We start from the raw sequence: 17,182 nt of genomic DNA on the forward strand, positions 1-17,182 counted from the left end.
TCCCGAACCATGGCAGAAGATATCACATGGAGCCACAACCAACTACAATGTTTGATCAGCACACGCCGAGAGCCACGGCGTAGCAAGAACACACCCCTGAGGGTGAACATGCAAAAATAGATAAGAGGAGACTGCGAACAGACTGCTTTGGGGTCAAAGGCTGAGCGGAAATATGCAAGACGTGCTGCCCTAAATAAATGCGATGTGACCTGGTAACTACCTCAGAAACAGCAGGGGGGGGGGGGGTTAACCTCCGCTCATAGGTCTCACAGATGGCTGATACAGCTGGGGTGGGGGGGGCTCCTGTACCTAAAATCAGTTGCAACAAAATATAAATGAGTACTGTGAAAGTCTACAATACAGCTGCTGACTCGAAGAGAATAAAAACAGAGCTCGTTTCTTTTTTCATATCCGGGAGCTGCCTTGGCGCTGGGGACTTGAATGACGAGAATGCGTGGATGCTCCCACAATTGCGTCACTGTAACGTCAGGATTGCAGCAGAACGTGTCCCTCTGCTCCTTCACACAATGAGCGACGCACACGCGATCGCTTGAGTCAGTTTGCTTAAAGACCACAGCGTGCTGGCGACTGAAACCCCAGGGGTGGTTTTGTCGCTACCTCTCTCCTGACAGGCAAAGACACACACGCAGGCAAATCATCTTCCCTTCAGGGGAAAGGAAAATTTGCAATTTGTGTCATAGGATTGCCTTCTCAGACAATAAGAGGGGGGAAATGTTCATGTGTGGAATACTGAGAAGGCTCCTCATCATTAGAGACAAACAAGACATCCTCCCACTGTCCTCCACTTCTCATAAGGATCAGGCCCGTTGCGCAGACATGGATGCATCACCTGACTCAAGGGGGACGAGATCGGACCCAATCGATAACCTGTTAGAGAAGCTAAAGGAGCAAAGAAGGCTAAATTGGTCAGGCTGAGCTCCCGACACCCATGAATTCTAATGAGGTTCCCCGAGTGAGCATGACATGTCACCGCACGGTGCATGAGGTGTGAAGAGAAAATGGCTCCCTCCCACGAGGACAAATGCATCTTTACACGGATCCATGTCAAATCTACACCGTCGCCATTGTTCTGTTCGTGCCTACGCAACAGAGCACAAGACCGCGTCGCTCAGTGTAGCAAAAATTAGAAATCACAACATTCCTAAAGTCAAAATCTAATTAAAGCAACGTCAGAATAACATTTTTCAAATCTGATAGAGTAAATCAAAGGCAGCGTAAAAGCTGAGACGGCCGGGTTGATGCCAGACGCACGAGTCACAGCGTCCCACTGCAGGACAAACGGGACATTGCAGAACACCTCTGATCATGTTTCATATTCTCTTGTTAAAAAAAAAAAAAATGCTGAAAACTATCTTTATTAAAGCAGCAACAATTTCATTTTCTACTTCAAAGGGGCACAAAAGAGGCGCGCTGCAGCTCCGCGAGCAGACGGGGCCACAGCGGGCGGCTGAATGGGAAGGTGATTACAGAGATAGTGTGGGCGAGGGCGGTGGGCTTTTGTATCCTTTTTGATAGGAGATCTTGTCAGCGACATGAGCAGAAAAGGCCCAAAATCGATAGTTCGAGGTGATGTGTGGCAAATAAACAGCCGAGTAGCAGAATCAGGGCCATCAACGCAGGCACGGGGCCAAGGGAAAGAAGCCCCCGCCCCAACCAGGAGACCGAGCCACAGGATGGAGCGTTCTCCGATAATTTATTAGCTGGGGTGTAAAGGAACCACACGAGATCCACGTGAGAATAGCAGCTCAGGCTGGGCAGGAGAGAGGAGGCAGAAAACCAGCCGCTCCATGACCTGGGAGAAGCCTTTCAGACCATCGTGGAATCAACATTCTGATCCTATCACGTTCTCTGGATATTGACGCTAACATCTCCCTTTTGAGGCCTTTTTCCTCTTCTAAACCTGTTCATTGCCCCCCCCCCTTGGCCCAAATCCAGCACATTCTTCAAAAGAGAAACCTTCTCAAGAAAAACTGAGGCAACGGAGTCCCAGCTGCCTCATTTCTGTGTTCTTAATACTGCCTGTGCTGCAGCTCACAGGGTGTTTCCCACAGAACGAGCCAGAACCAAAGGCCCTGAACCGGCCCACGAGGGAGGAAAGTGAAGGTGCATCTGGAGGAAACTTAAATCAGTCAACTGTCAGGCTGTCCTCAACCTGCATCCATCCAACTATCTAACCTGCACATCAATTTTGTTTTTGTTTTTTTACAATCTTTGACCAAAACCACCATCTGCTGTTGCAACACACTGAGTGAGCGCTTGAATTCAACCCCCAAGAACATAAAAAACAGGACAAAACAACAAAGAAAGTTTGAAAATAAAGGATCACAGGTCTGAACAGGTATTCCCTGGATCAGCCTGGTTCCTGGGGTCTTCAGTCTGCCGTGCGTCAAAGGGAGTGGCCTGGAAGTGTGACGGGTTTGGGAGATGAGCTCGGGGAGCGAAGTGGGAGGAGGCGATTTGTGGGTGCGTTTTAACACAGAAGATAGGATGCAGCAGAGGAAGCAGTGAGAAATTGCTACCAGCAAAGCTCCATTTTCACAGGCTGAATAGAGAATCCTCCAGCAGTGGGTGGAACATGAGCGTCGTAGTAATTCATTACAGAAACATCCGACTGGGCTGGAAGCCTCTGCAATTGGGATAGATACTCACAGACGTTCCATTTTGTTGTGCACTGTGAGGAAGTGTCTTGTTACAGGGAAATATTCATGTCACAGTAACAGAAGTTTACGAGAGGAAGGAGGACGTGGGAAAACCTGGAAGCGACCCGCAGACGTGTCTGAAGGTGGAACCAGATTAAAAACATCCCGTTGGTGCTGATGGGGAGTTAAGGATTCACATCAAAATGAGCCTGAGGAAAGATGAAAGCCTTCTAATTGGCAGTACCACTCAAATGTCTTGTCATTACTCCAGTAAAGTGCCTCTCAGATGACCAGTTACCTGCCTGATATTTGCTGTGTGCTCAGATTACAGGACATCTTATCTGATGTACAGCTCCTCTTTCAGTCATGCCACCGTGACCAGGAGGCCCGCGGGTCTGCCTGAACCTCCAGACAGGTTTTACTCTGTAGCCACAATCATTTCACCAAAAACCCCACCAGTTTCACACCTGCGTGCTGCAGCGCTTTAACTGTTCACTGGAGAATGACTTATTTGTGCTTCCATGTTCTCAATCATCTCCCAGCCTCCTCGTCTTTCTAGTAAAGTTTTAAAAGCATCAATTCCTCCCAGATGGTCTCACAGTCGTCCACCATAATCTCACCAAATCCTGCTGGAGGCTGTGATGCAACCTTAAATAATTACAATTCCAAAAGACGATCTGAGGCAAGATCTGTTGCAACCGATAGTTATTATCTTCATGTGAAAAGGTTTTTAATGTATTGTTGCAACACATCCAGTTCAACGGCATAATTTAATCTTCAAGCTAAATTAATAGTTTTAAAATATGAACAAAATGTTTCATTTCAAACCGGATTTCTTATTTAACTAATCTGCACTTAAATAGTTAAACTAGTTTTTGAAAAATGTATTTATCCACAATGTGAGTCCACGGTGTGAATGTTACCTTCCAGAACTGCCCAGTCCAGCCAAACAGAACAAGTTCTGGCACATTCCAAGATTACTGGTGAATTGCATGAAGGGAATTTCAACCGGTACTTGAAACCCGCTAAATTAAGATTCTGTTCCGTGGAGATGACGAGGAGGGTTTTTTTTTTTTTTTACTACTGAATGAACACAAAACACTTTGACCTGCAGCGAATTCTTCCATCTGGACTTTGCACTCAGATGTGTTCATATCCTGTGATAAGATGGTCCACTTCCACAGCATCTTGTGGACCTTGCATATCTCAGCGGGCCCTTATCACTGGGAAAAGGGGGAAAACTCATCATTTTCCAGAAAAGACCTGGTGTGAGAAGCAACGTTGGTCACGGAAACCAGAGCTAAATACTTCTTCCATTCGGTTCTGTTTGGGGAAAAGAACAAGCAGGTCCAAGTTTGTTTACAGCATTAATCAATGAGCTGCCCACTCGGGCCGCCGAGCCGCTCGAGGTATCTGCCATCTCTACTTTCAATGGCTCCCTCAAGGTTACTGCCTATTGCCTGGGTCCCCTCTCAGGACGGGCGCTGAATACTGAGCGGACCAGCTGGTCTGGAGCCAGAGAAGCACTTGAAAAAGACCGGCTTCTGTTTTCTACCCTGAATGTGCAGCACGGTGTCAAGAAGCAGCTCGGCTCAGTGGGCACAAACACGGGGTGGAAGCGTCTGATCAAACGGTGCAGAACATCTTCTGTTTGCATGAGGAACGCCTGATGTAACGATACTACCACACTCAAGCATTTCTTCCTGAGGAGGGTTCCAGGCTTATTACACTCTAAATCACACAACACTCCAGTGCCTGGACCTTCCAGTGCCTGGACCCCCGGTTCAGCGGTGCAGGAGCGGTTAACATCTGATCTGCCCATCAGCCACCACCTGACACAGAGAGCGGCATCAATGATAGATGACATGTGCATTAATCATGAGGCCGGGGACACAAATGCAGAGCAGGGGCGTCTACAGAGTATGGTGGATTTAAGAAAACTAGCAAAGTCAAGGGGGTGGGGGGGATCAGGGTTTGGCGTCAAGGTGAAATCCTGAATCCATAACTGACAGGAAAAGAAGTTTGGAACTGTGAGAATCACTGTGCTGGCAAGCTAATGAAGCAGTCAGGATGGAAGGATATGGAGCCAATTGATTCAATTAGTGTTGGACTCACCTCAGCAACGCAAGAAGGCCGATGCTGCCTGAGCTGCCACGGCAACCACTGACAAATCCCTGTGTAGTGTGGAGCCAAGCGCCATGGCCAGCAGTACCTCTATCAAGTCTAGACACACACACACACACACACACACACACCTTCTGTCCCACATGGCAGGTACAGAGTTCAACTGTCAGCATCTTTTGGCACATTTAACACATCCATCATGTAAGTGACTGCTAAAGAAACACAGTCTGATCAGTTGATCACCTGAACCAGACAATGACGTACACAGGTGTGTGTGCGTTTGCTGATTTTCATGATCATCCTGCTGCATCCAAATATCAATATAGGAGAAAGATTATCAACCAAATCAGGCTGAAAGGTCCGACGCATCGAAACTGCGACCCCAGACCCTCCTGGACAATTATGCCAGTCACATCTGACTTATACAAACCTTCACTTTATGTTTCAGAAGTGCCACAAAAACCATTTTACTGCGCTTTGTAGCCGCTCGGGCGCAAATCTGAAGGGTTTAGACACACACCTGGTTTCACGGTCTTCATGCGGACGGGCTCCCGGAAGTGTCGGATGACAGCCAGGGTGTCTCGGTTGGTGAGTCCGCTCACCGGAGTGCCGTTCACCTCCAGCAGCACATCCCCGCTGCTGGGCAACCTCCCGGCGTGACAGACCAACGCCTCCGAAACTACGTGTCCGACGTGGGGGAACTCTCCGTGCTCAGCGCCGCCTCGAACCTCGAGCACCGCGATCAGCTCCCCGGAACCCCCCCACGACACGGTGCATTCCTGGATTTTGGCGGACCAGTGCTTCTTCTTCTTCAGTGTTTTGGACATTGTTGCTGTGACAAACCACCGAAACTAAGTCCAAATGTCCGTTTAAGAGCTACTCGCTTCCTAAGACAGAAGGACGCACGGGGAAGTCATGCCGGATAAATAAGTTAAGACTCCCCGCTGGTGCTGCGCTCCGTTCCCGGTAAATTAAGACCTGCTTTCAGCTCGATTTCCTTCATTTGGTCGTAGATCCTTCCATCGAAAGAGGCGAGCATCACCTGTCTGCGGCTGGGATGCGAGGCCAGCTGCGTCAGTGCCGCATTGAAGCGGTTCTGATGCTGCGGCGCCGCGCTCCTACAGTTCGCTCCACGGAAACAACTTTGAGCACAGGACGCAGCAGAATCCCCGATCCTGCGCACAAACCCGGCAGGTCACGCCGGAAAAACAAATATCCCGTCTGTGCACAGCAAAGAAGTCCGAAAGAAAACTCAAAAGTGGTTTCGCGAGCAGGTTAACCCGAGCACGGGTGCTCCCGGTGACGGTGGTCCGTGCAACACTGACCGAAGAACAACTTTCCGGCGCGCACCTGTCCTCCGCTCCTGCCCTCCTCCATCGGCAGTGACATCAGCGAGACAGTCCTTCCTTAGAGACGGAAAAACATACGTGACCCTCCTCGAAACCGGGAAACTATGCGCTCCTCCAACCGGCAAACTCCGCTTCTCCTTTTACTTCCGGGCTCTCTGTGCTCGTCCGTCTCTTCCGAAACGCTCTGCGGGCTTTTTCCAACCCAAAAACTACGTAACAACACAAAACATACGTGATCCGACGAGGCTCCGCTCCATAACTTTTTTTCCCTATCTTTTCCGTGTTGATATCGGATTGCTGAGGGTTTTGTCCAATCAGAAGCTGGGGGCTGGACCAACAACATCCGTTTTCAACCAATGGCGTTCACGGGGAGGCGGGTCCTCGTCAGCTGGGAAGCGCTGGATTTAGTTTCCGTGCTGTGTTTAGGAAGGCGGAGTCGCGCCTGGGGTTCTTTTTTACGCGGGAACTCTGCAGACGTTTGTGGACTTTGTGTAATGCGTAGTTTATCACGTGGCTTGACGTTTTATTGACGTGGTTTGACACTTTTATTGAAATACAGGACAAGGAAAACACGACCGGAATGGCAAATTTCCTGTGCAACAGGAATGGGTTGTGAGGGCGATTGTAGGGAGTTTCTTATACAAGTCTGCCCCCTGGCGGCCACCTTCAGCTCTGTATCCCGGGCGAACGCCAGCAACGCATGTTGCGTGAATGAGTCTGAATATATTGTGAAAGGTTGCTAAAAGTAAACTATCTAATAACCATTATATTAAAAATATATATTTAAAAATGGACAAATATTTGCAGGATGCTGTATCGTTTGGGTCTAAATATCTAACTCTATTAATAATGGGTGGAGCAGATCTAAAGGGAATATTTAAATATTTTCTATACTGTTATGTAAACTTCCTACCTATTTACTGAGCATATCTGTTCATGTTAGTTTGCAAGTGGAATTCCAAACACATGCAAGCTGGACACGTGCCACTGTTATCATTTCTGGGGATATGTTAATAATTAACTTGAAGTCACCTTTCCAGCCTCTCGGTCAACAACCGTTCAGAAACAAAGTTGAGCCCTTTCTCAAATTAGTGGGAACACAAAGTGGTTTTTCAGCAGCCTTGCTCCCGTTAATGGTGATATTAGAAGGTTTGGAAATATGTGTTCACTTACAGGCGTCAGGTAGGACGGATATCTGGCAACTTCATGTCATGAACTGCTCTTTTAAGCACCTCAGATGTCAGCCTTCACAGAGATCTGTTTTCCTCATGATTTCTTTTAAAATTGGTCTGTTATGATCTCACACTGTGAAAAATGGCCGCTGATCCTCGTGGATGTGGCAACAATACTTTGCTGTCCTGCTGTAAGTTGCATGCTGCATGTTTCCTGCATGTTGTGTCCCAAACTTGTCCACCCCTGCTCACACTAGCCAGCTCACTCTGTTGCTCTTTGGTCAGATGAAGAATCCTCACGTCCACTGGCTGTAATTGTCATCCCGTGTCTGTTGACTCTGGGCACAGTTTTAGTTGTGGCTCTGATTTTCTACAGTCTTCACAAGAACAAAGAAAGAGTTCGGAGCGCCGCGGCAAATTTTAGGAATGGTAGGATCAACTTTTACTGTGAACTGCATAACATAATGTAGCAATTCTATAAAGCATATTTTACAAAGCTGGTTTTTTTTAGCTGTAATTTACTATTGACATCAATAATGTTGTGGTATGTGGGCAAAGCTACTCAGATAATGTTACAGCTACATTTTTGCCTCATTGTGCTGTCTCACACTTCTTAAATCAGTAAATCACGTGAACAGAAGATTACAGAAGAATTACGCAAACAATATTTTAACAGATCAACGGGCTGCATCCATGACTGAGGCTGGTTCAGGCATATTAAAGTCCCAGGCACTTCTGCAGTCCTGGGAAATCCCTGAAGAGTGTGTGATTGAGGGGCTAGAGTTCTGGAAGACGGGTCACTACGGCCCCATCTGTAAAGGTCAGCTGAAGAACAGGAATGGATCCTCCTCAGCTGTGGTGGTCAAATCCCTCAGAGGTACAACCTGAAACATATATGCAAAACGACACCTTTAAAATGGAGTATTGGTCTGTGGTATTATGTACTTTGTGCAGTAAACAATAGAAGTAACCCAAAAGTTACATGTATGAGGAAAACATAATATTTAAAGGAATTTCTTTTCATGCAGTTTCTGCAGTTTGTGTCTCATTGTTCTCTCTACTTCAGACAACAGTGACCAGTGTGAGGTGCAGGAGTTTGTAGACTGGATCCTCTTCCACGCCACAGTGTGTAAACATGAGAATGTGGTCCAGATGTTGTTCTGTCAGACCAAGGCTCAGCCCTTCTCACTGATCTTAGACGCTTACAGCCCCGGAAACCTGCTGAGCTTCCTCTGGATGCTCAGAAACGTAAGACTGGTGCGATAGCTTCTATTTAAATCCACACAAGATGCAGACAACAAACAAGCTCGGGGCAAAGGAGCAGAAATCTGCCCCCCTATGATTGTGCTCTGACCTCTTGTGGCCACAATCAGAATTACAACAAGGCGGAACAGGCATGTGATGGTCGGAGCCTCAAACTCCTACAATCAGCTCCGTTTCAAGAATGTTCTTTTGTTCAGGGGGAATCTGAAGACCCTCTGCTGCACTTCTCTGAGAGGTCAGTGTTTCTGGTGGCAAGGCAGGTTGCAGCTGGCCTGGTAAGCATCTGGCTAAAATGGGTTTGGTTTGCAAAAACCCATTAGAAATGAAATTAGAATCAGATTACAGATTCTGCTGTTCCCCTCTCAGGATCACCTGATGTCAGACCACAGGCTGGTTCACGGTGATGTGGCTGCCAGGAACATTTTGATTGGCCCAGACCTCTCAGCCCGGGTCGCTGGGCTGGGTCTGGCCTTCGGGGCTCGGAACCCTGGTTCTGCCGCCCGGCGGAGGGCAGCAGAGGTGCCACTGAAATGGCAGGCGCCAGAGAGGATCATGATGCAGCTGAGCATTGACAGGAGCGACGTGTGAGGATGAGATAAACACACACACACACACACACACACACACACACACACACACACACACACAGACAGAGCTGCTGTTTAAATATGAACTGTTTTTGTTGTTTTTGAAGGTGGTCGTTTGGAATCTTACTGTACGAACTGATTACTTTGGGTAAAGTTGACTTTGACCAGACTCACATTTCTTCCTTCGGTCCAGTTTATGAAAAGACTTTAAGAAGTTTGAGATACTTCCTGTGGGAATTCTGAGCCTCCGTGTGTTTGCGTCAGGCTCTGCTCCGTACCCTGAGCTGGACCCTCAGTCGGTGCTGCCGAAGCTCCAGAGGTCCTATAGGATGAAGAGACCGTACGACTGCGGGGGCCCGTTGTAAGACCACACCAAACGCTGGTGTCATGCTGGTGCTGAATCTACCTGAGCTGTGAGTGTAGAAACGAACTGCTTCTCTTTTTAAGGTACGATCTGATGAGATACTGCTGGATGTGGAGTTTTAAAGACCGGCCGGCCTTCTCCGCCATCATAAAGCTCCTGGACTCTTCGCTGCATTTGGCGGCTACTGAAGCCATTTGTGCTCCAGAGCTGGAGGTGTCGGAGTACAACCGCCAGGCAGGACTGGCGCCGTAACCCCCCCCAGCCTGTCGGCCACAGTCACGCCCGATAATCATCACCATAAAGTGGAAGAGTCCAATAAAAAAGGCTGCTTTAAATGACTTTGTCTTCATTCATTAAAATAATTCAATGAGATTTAAACTCGACCAAATTCAACCCATAAAAACAGTCAAATCCCAGTTTTTGTGGGAATGGGCGTGTTTCTCACTCACCCCTGGTCAGTTCCAGAGGTCACCTCCAGAGGTCAGACAGCCGGAGGCGGAGCCAAGGTGACGGCGCTTGATCTCCATCATTCCACTGGATCTAGTTAGGTGTTACTGTGGTTGGTCATTTTCTAAAGGAATACTCTTCTAAATAGAATTGTTTTCTTCTGAGGAACAAAAAGTATAAATGCAGATTGTGTCCAAACTTTATTGACAGAATCATAAAACACAGAAAAGATGAAGCTCATATACACGCAGACAACAAATAAAGAGACAGCAGCAGTTTTCCTGTTTTACTCTGAATATTAATGTTTGCTGGACACACAGTAGAACAGAAGATCCTCTCTGTTGGAACACAGTCAGTTTACTTAAAAATATAGTTATTCATTTATTAACGCAAAAAAAACAGCAACCATGGAAATAAAAAAAATAAGGACGTTTCATTATCATACAAGCTTATGAAGCAGTAAACATGTAAATTCTAAGAGCAAATTCATTACATTTAACTGTCTCGCTGCGTTTTTGAAAGTATTTACATGGACACTGAATGCATCACAGAAATAAACTGTTCCCGATCACGATCCAGGAGTTCCGTTCTCAGGAATGTTTAAGCCACCTCCACAACTTCATTAAAGGAGTGAGACGTTTGGAGCAATACTGTCAGCTGTCATACTGTAGGAGTGTGTTTGTGTGTGTGAGGGTGTGTGTGAGGGAAAAACAATGCCCCACTTCTTCATGGACCTCACGGACCACCTGGGTCCATCAGAGGACCAAGCTCTCGTGCATTTCAACACCGCCGAGGGGAGGGGCCTGCTGAGACGAGCGTCGGCACGGCAACTCTGACCTATGCAGAGGGGAAACGCACAGATTATATCCTTGCTTTTGTTACTGCCGCCCACCACCAGGGGGTGCTGGTGTGGATCATTCATGTTGGGGTCGATCAGAAATAAAACGTTTAATTGGAATTTACCAAGAGAAACACGTCAAGTCCACGCAGCATCACATGATGGAACAAACGCCGGTCTGCAGAGGTTTGCCATTCCGCGTTTTACCGTACCTGAAGGGAAAAAAAGGGGTCGTTTAGCCTCCACCTCATAAACGGAAGTAAAGAAGCTCAGGCGAAGCTTGGACAAACCCGTTGAGGTTGGCGGGCTCTGAGTGGTAGACGTGCTTGCCCTGCTCGGCGATGGTGGGCGCGTGGTGGGCGACCAGGTGGCTCTGCGCGGCCTTCAGAGGGTGGTAGTTGCTCTTCAGGTCCACCTGGTTCGCGACCAAGGGCAGCAGATTCGTGCCGGCTATTTTCTCGCCATTTTCCACCACTTTTGGAGCGAGATTCCTGCCGTTTTTTTCCAAGGAGGACGTGTCGGTCACCTTGATGTCGGGGATGCTGACCTTCTTCAGGACCAGGTCGGAATGAGCCAACTGCATCTTCTTCATGTGGTTGATGGCTACAGTAGCATTAAAGGCTTGCTGGCAACAGACACAGAAGACGGAAAATCAGGTTATGATGGTTTCTTAAGGTTCTCGTGACTTCTGGGATTCTAAATCAGAGGAAATGCTGATTCTCCCTCTCTATTCAGATGATGCTGCGCTCACTAAAATCATTATTTAGGTCCGTTTGTCCACTCAGGGCTACTGTAGAACTGAGGAAGACGTCCGTTTGAGGTGACAGAAAATGGAAAGTGTTCTGAATCTGTTGTTCAGATTCATGTTTAAGAGTCATTTTTACTGCTGGACAATCAAGGGCGCCGAGTTCTGCCCTGCGTCAGCCGTGATTGTCTGTGATTACAGAACACTATCTTATTAAAACTGCTCTTAATCAGGACGGATTAAGGTGGAGTCTTGATTAATCTGCCAGAAACTTTAGATCCTTAACAAGATTACGGGACCGAGGCCAAGAACTCGGCGGTCACTGACCTTCCACTTAGTCTTGGCAAAGTTCTTCTGCATCTGAACGCTGACGGAGTAATAGATGTCCTGGCTGCGGGCCGTCTTTCCGATGATCCTGGAAATTGCACAACACAACAGAAAGCTTACATTTATTTCAGGGCGGCGGTAAATCCTAAAGCCTTTACGTGATTGGAATGCGGGCGCCTAAATGACCCAGTGTTGTGTCACGATCTGCTACTGTTCCCACTATCTGCTGCCCCCACTGCATGGAAACATCGACGGCCCTCACCAGGGGTGTCGGAGCGCCTGTTCGGGGCTGTAGCGCATGCTGGGGTTCTTCTGCATCATGTTGCGGATGAAATCTTTAGCTGCAGATGAAAAGCACACGCGTGAGCGCCCGAAGCGTCGTTCTCAGAGGAAATGCTGCCGCCCGGCTCGTTACCAGATTCAGAAATGTCGTCCCAAAAGGGCGAGTCGAACTCGTACTGCGCCTTCATGATCTTGGAGAAGAGTCTGGACTCGCTTTCTTCGTAAAAAGGCGGGTATCCGCAGAGGCTGCGACATTTGATGACATCCCGCGTTAGCAAACAGGTTCCAGAGGATCCCAAACAAGCCGAGCGGGCGCTCTGATACTCACAGGATGTAAGTGATGACCCCGATGGACCAGCAGTCCACCGCTTTGCTGTAGGGTTTCTGCGCCAGAACCTCGGGAGCTGAAGGTGAAGATGATGATCAGCAAAGGCAGAGACAGGGACACAGACGTGTGCGTCCAGGATAAAGACGTCACAACGGAACGCGGCGGCGTCTCTCCTTACCCACATATCCAGGGGTTCCACACGCCGTGGACATGATGTCATTGTCCACCATCTTGGACAAGCCGAAATCGCTGATCATGATTTTGGAGTTCTCGTCCTGGCTGTAGTAAAGGATGTTCTCGGGCTGCACACACACACACACACACACACGGATTCCATCACCACCACTTTGTCACTTCATGCTCAATCAACTAAAGTCACTGGATTATTCGGAGAAGAGGATCGGTGCATTTACCTTGAGGTCCCGGTGCACAATGCCGTTTTGGTGCAGGTAGCTAACGGCCTCCAGGACCTGCTGGATCACACAGCTGGCGTCCTTCTCAGAGTACACGCCTCGGTCCAGGATACGGTCAAAGAGCTCGCCGCCAGAAACACTGAAACCAGAAACTGGGGTTTGATTTTTATCCCCTGGATGATGTTAGAATGAGATGATGAAGATGAAACACTCACAGCTGCATGATCAGATAGTAATGGGTCCGACTCTCGTAAAACTCCTCCATCCCCACAACGTTCTCGTGCTTGATTCTGTAAAAAAGGGGTGATTTTACTGCCCGTCTCACAGAAACATGTCCGTCAAAACAGAAAAAAACTCAAACCTTCTCAGCACAGTGATCTCGTTCTCCAGGTTGAGATCTCTCTTCTGTTTCTTCTTCACACACTTCATGGCAAACCTCTTTCCCGTCTTCTTCTCCTTCACCATGTACACCTCTGAGAAGGCACCTCTGTTAAACAACAGACAACCAACACAAAGAGCTGTGATTTGAACCATTTCAAGGATAAAAATAAGATGGAGCAGTTCAATGCACCCAAACGCCCCGGGGGAAGGGGGGGGGGGTGTTTTGGCTAAACAGTCAGGCCTCGCATGTATGTCCCTGCATCTTCATCCCGGTCTGGGAATAGATGTTCTACCCAGAAGATTAGCCACATTATCCCTGACGTCATGGAATAGGTGGTGGCCTGAGGACTGGAGGCGCGCAGGTCAAACTGAGCATGTGCGGCTGGGAACAGTTACAGGTCAGGCGGGAGCCAGACATGGTCACCACGACCCTGACCCCCGTCTGGACACTGGAGCTGCAGGAGAATTGATTCATTCACAGCTCTTTAGAAACACTAACTCCTCACAGCTTAAACTCCTCACATCTTAAACACTCATCAGTGAACATCAAAATTTTGTTGGTGTTTTTAGGCTTTGCAGCCAGGTGAGATCCAGGTTAGTAGATGCTGTTCTGTTTCAACATGTGTTGAAAACATCTGTAATCTTCATATACAGTACTTGATCATGAAAAACCTTAACATCCCATTGCTCTTCAGACGTCTCCTTGGTGACCACAGCTCATTTAAATCCTTAAGATCTCCTTGAAGCTTATTGCAGTGCTCCAGAGAAGTCATCAATCACACAAGTGGAACCTTCTGCTGATGCACAAGCTCTCTGGAAACGCACGTAATCGTTGCTCTGAGTAATAAATGATGATGAGGATAATTCTGAGCTTTGAGTCCCACCTAACCCCTGAAGAGGCAGCTTCCGCTCACATGTTTACAGGACTGTGATGAGGCCCAGTGGGGGGGCTGTACTGCTGTGATCTCCTGTCCCTCATGGATTCTAGCCTTTGTAGTTGCAGAAACCAGGATGGAAAAAGTAAACCTTGGAGTCAACAAACAGCTCACCAGCAAGAAAGAAGGTCACACAGGGGCTCATTTTCTATTTCTCGGGGCGGGGAGGGGGTAAAAGGTGCAGATGTTTCCATGTCCTTTACTCAGCCTGCTGACGTCTCACTGTTGGACTCTGCTCTGCATCCTGACACTTAGAGCGCTCAAATACCTGCTAATTACCATCGCTAGCGTCACAGAAATTAGGCCAGGACAAGAGGGCAATCAAGTGCATGGGTGCGCGTGTGTGTATGTGTGTGTGTGTGTGTGTGTGTGTCTGTGTGTGTGTCTGTGTCTGTGTGTGTGCGTGAGAGAGAGATATCATGCACTATTTATTGTTCCTCTAGTAAGCATCAATAGTGTCGTTTACTTTAGTCATATAAGAAATAAACACAAACATAACGTTGATCTTCTCATGCTTGAGCTGCACTAAAAACCTGGGAGGAACTCATGAATGCATGAAATGAAAGAATCCACTGCTAAATGAGAAAGGAAACATTCTGAAAACTCATGAAAGTGTCACTGAATGACCCAGAATTCTGGAGTCAACGGACAGAACCAGGCCAGACGGAAGAAAGTTCTCTCTCCAGAACCTCTCAGTCAAACACATGAGAACATTGTGAATGACTCCAGCAGGAATAAATAAACTATGTTCAGCCCTCCAAAAGCAACATTTCATTTTCCACTCATTGCAACATGACCTGTGATTTTTGTTTTGGAGATGACATCACTTCCTGTCTTTTATCTCCTCATATGTCCTGTTAGCCACCATGAACCCATGTTGCCATGACATTACTGCACACAAGTATAAATGAATATTGCTGAAATATATGTGTGGTGCTGTGGTACTCTATATGTGGGGGAATTTCCTGCCGAGGCTCCGGCCACAACCCAGTAAACAATACGAGTGCAGTCATTTTCGATGAGGCTCATTTCTAAGCAATATCACTGTGAAATTTTGTCTGTGCAGTTTTGTTTATTGGTTTTAAGTTAAGAAGAACTTTAGAAGAAATCATGTTGCTTTTTGCTATGAATGAGCCGTTAAGCCGACTGCAACCATCCAGGACATCCTGCAACCACCAGAGCGTCGCGTTACCTAAGAGTCAGATTCCCCGTGTGAATCCAATCAAAGCTGTAATCTGTCCTGCAGGCTGAGCTGGTTGTGAGGTAAGACGCCAAGACCGAGGCACAAACAAGCAAACGTCCAGCCAACGACAGAAATTCTGTTCAAGTATTCATTTAACACCTGCGGTCGCGTCTCTCGGGGACGTTTGTCACTGGGACTCTTGGATGGTTTGATCTCAAATTCAGCTGAGCTGAAGAAGCAGAGAAAAGTGTACTCACGATCCCAGCTCCTCCAATATGTCAAAGACCTCCTGGATGTCCTCTGTGGTCTTCTTCCACACGTGATCGGCCTCCTGGCGACCCATGTCTGCAGACGTCTGAGCAGCAACTTCTCTTCACAGCTGCCGGGACAAAGACAAAGGGGAGCGATGTCAACAGCACCAGAGCTGACAATGGTCCTAATGCACTAATCCAGGCTCATCATCCAGACTCCTTCATCATCATAATCATCAAGACCTTCAGGATTACTGAGCAGCCATGAGAAAGCACGCGCTGCCTGTGCCACTCAGACTGTCTGCAGCCGGACAAGCAGACGACTCAGACAATAATCCCAGAGATGTGAAGGTGCTGCAGCACCAGGACGGGTCAGGAGGAGCCGTCAGACTGAAAAATAATCTGAAGGGTAATCAATGGAAATCCAGAGCACTGTTGGATAAAGAGTCCCTTAAAGCCTTCACTGACACCCGCTAAACTCTTGCACCTTTAACTAGATTCTTCCTTGACTGACTTATCCAATAAAAGTGAAGAAGCAGAGAAGGATTAACCTTAAAGCAGCGGGTCACCCAGTTGGGATTCCTGGCCTCGTTTCCATTATATAAGATGAGCGGTAACACTTGAGCTGCACAGCTTAAAAAACAACAAATCTTCCTTCATTTCTTATGAAACCTCCTCCATCCTGTTAAAAGCCCCCCAGGAAAGAACAGCGGTTTGTTTCATCCATACACATGAGAGAAATGATGCTTCACTTCCAGATGCAGATGCTTTAACATGCTCACTGTAACACAAAGCAGCTGAGTTCTGGAGGCACAACAGGCACAAAAGAATCGGAAACACAGACAGAGTGCAGCTGCAGAGTCTGGACGAGCTCCCCCAGCTTCAAAAACACTCCGCAGCTCCACACATCAAAGAAAGGACGTTCTAGAAGCATTCATTCATTCACTGACAGTCGGAGACTCACCGAGAGATCGTTCCAGCTCAGCTTTGGCTCCGCAGCCTGCAGTTGTCACCGAGGTCTGCAGAGATTAACTTGACCGGGACTTTGTGGAGATCAGGCTCCTGGTGGGAGGAGCCAACAGTCCCCCGGGCGCTAATTCACACTTTCATCTTTCCATGTTTCACAAAGGTAAAACACCAAAACGAAAGCAGGCCGACATAAAGATATGTTCTAACATAACCCGAAAATAACAGAAATATGAAACCCAAACTATCGCATTAAGCTTTAAATCTTAGAATCCCTAGAATTCTACAGCATCATCGGGTATCTCATGACTCCTGAACCTTTAACAGCCACATAAATCACTGCAAAAGACTAAAGTCTGGTGAAATGAGACCAGAATTCTTGCAAGAGGGAGCAAAACTGCCACTTTAATTTTGAAAAACAAGTGCAGGCGGGAGGGAGGAGGGATGTGAGAGATGCCTGCTTGTATAACCCAGCATTGAACTTTTAGGCCCCACAGTTGAATAAACACTCAGTGGGATTAAACACATTAGACTCACGCACTGTTTAATGTCTTATATAAGCTCACG

At 47.6% G+C, this 17,182-nt stretch overlaps 3 protein-coding genes across 9 annotated transcripts in view; 1 reads left to right on the forward strand and 2 right to left on the reverse strand.

Annotated features, from left to right (window-relative positions):
* Positions 1–6,695, reverse strand: part of magi3a (membrane associated guanylate kinase, WW and PDZ domain containing 3a) — a 67,314-nt gene extending 60,619 nt beyond the window's left edge. For 2 of the 4 annotated variants that reach the window (XM_029833943.1, XM_029833942.1), the window contains exon 1: positions 5,305–6,691. In XM_029833943.1, the coding sequence (XP_029689803.1) occupies positions 5,305–5,611 (307 nt within the window). In that variant the 5' untranslated portion in view covers positions 5,612–6,691. Of the gene's footprint in view, positions 1–5,304 lie in introns of all 4 variants that reach the window. The other 2 variants (XM_029833945.1, XM_029833946.1) reach the window with 2 other exon arrangements.
* Positions 6,696–7,164: 469 nt separating this feature from the next.
* Positions 7,165–9,857, forward strand: LOC101067606 (tyrosine-protein kinase STYK1). 4 transcript variants are annotated; one of them, XM_011602795.2, is made up of 9 exons: positions 7,165–7,315; positions 7,682–7,734; positions 7,982–8,182; positions 8,372–8,553; positions 8,766–8,843; positions 8,935–9,152; positions 9,263–9,303; positions 9,420–9,516; positions 9,603–9,827. In XM_011602795.2, the coding sequence occupies exons 1-9, from the start codon at positions 7,293–7,295 to the stop codon at positions 9,769–9,771; spliced, it is 1,062 nt and encodes a 353-aa protein (XP_011601097.2). In that variant the 5' UTR covers positions 7,165–7,292; the 3' UTR covers positions 9,772–9,827. The 4 variants fall into 4 exon arrangements, with proteins under 4 accessions (XP_011601097.2, XP_029689807.1, XP_003963637.2 ...); XM_029833947.1 differs by having other exon boundaries at positions 7,171–7,315; positions 7,597–7,734; positions 9,603–9,857; XM_003963588.3 differs by having other exon boundaries at positions 7,181–7,496; positions 7,591–7,734.
* A 296-nt stretch (positions 9,858–10,153) lies between these two features.
* Positions 10,154–16,718, reverse strand: camk1gb (calcium/calmodulin-dependent protein kinase IGb). Its single transcript, XM_003963589.3, has 13 exons — positions 16,614–16,718; positions 15,656–15,777; positions 13,261–13,386; positions 13,115–13,189; positions 12,900–13,038; positions 12,665–12,788; positions 12,487–12,562; positions 12,292–12,404; positions 12,139–12,217; positions 11,877–11,964; positions 11,095–11,429; positions 10,930–11,016; positions 10,154–10,803 (listed from the first exon to the last, which is right to left on the reverse strand). Exons 2-12 carry the CDS (start codon positions 15,739–15,741, stop codon positions 10,959–10,961), a joined length of 1,299 nt encoding a protein of 432 aa, XP_003963638.1. The 5' UTR covers positions 15,742–15,777; positions 16,614–16,718; the 3' UTR covers positions 10,154–10,803; positions 10,930–10,958.
* Between the last annotated feature and the right edge of the window lie 464 nt (positions 16,719–17,182).

This window comes from Takifugu rubripes, chromosome 3 (genome assembly GCF_901000725.2).
Source record: "Takifugu rubripes chromosome 3, fTakRub1.2, whole genome shotgun sequence".
In the NCBI taxonomy this organism is placed as follows: Eukaryota; Metazoa; Chordata; class Actinopteri; order Tetraodontiformes; family Tetraodontidae; genus Takifugu; species Takifugu rubripes.

Bases quoted from the DNA above. Each gene is read 5' to 3' on its own strand.
- camk1gb (XM_003963589.3), bottom strand. From the start codon at position 15,741: ATGGGTCGCCAGGAGGCCGATCACGTGTGGAAGAAGACCACAGAGGAC. The intron at 13,190-13,260 runs GTTTGAGTTTTT...CCTTTTTTACAG, and splicing joins GAGATCACTGTGCTGAGAAG to AATCAAGCACGAGAACGTTG. The intron at 12,405-12,486 runs GTGAGTATCAGA...CAAATGTCGCAG, and splicing joins GGGGTCATCACTTACATCCT to CCTCTGCGGATACCCGCCTT.
- LOC101067606 (XM_003963588.3), top strand. From the start codon at position 7,448: ATGGCCGCTGATCCTCGTGGATGTGGCAACAATACTTTGCTGTCCTGC. The intron at 8,554-8,765 runs GTAAGACTGGTG...TCTTTTGTTCAG, and splicing joins TCCTCTGGATGCTCAGAAAC to GGGGAATCTGAAGACCCTCT. The intron at 9,153-9,262 runs GTGAGGATGAGA...TTGTTTTTGAAG, and splicing joins AGCATTGACAGGAGCGACGT to GTGGTCGTTTGGAATCTTAC.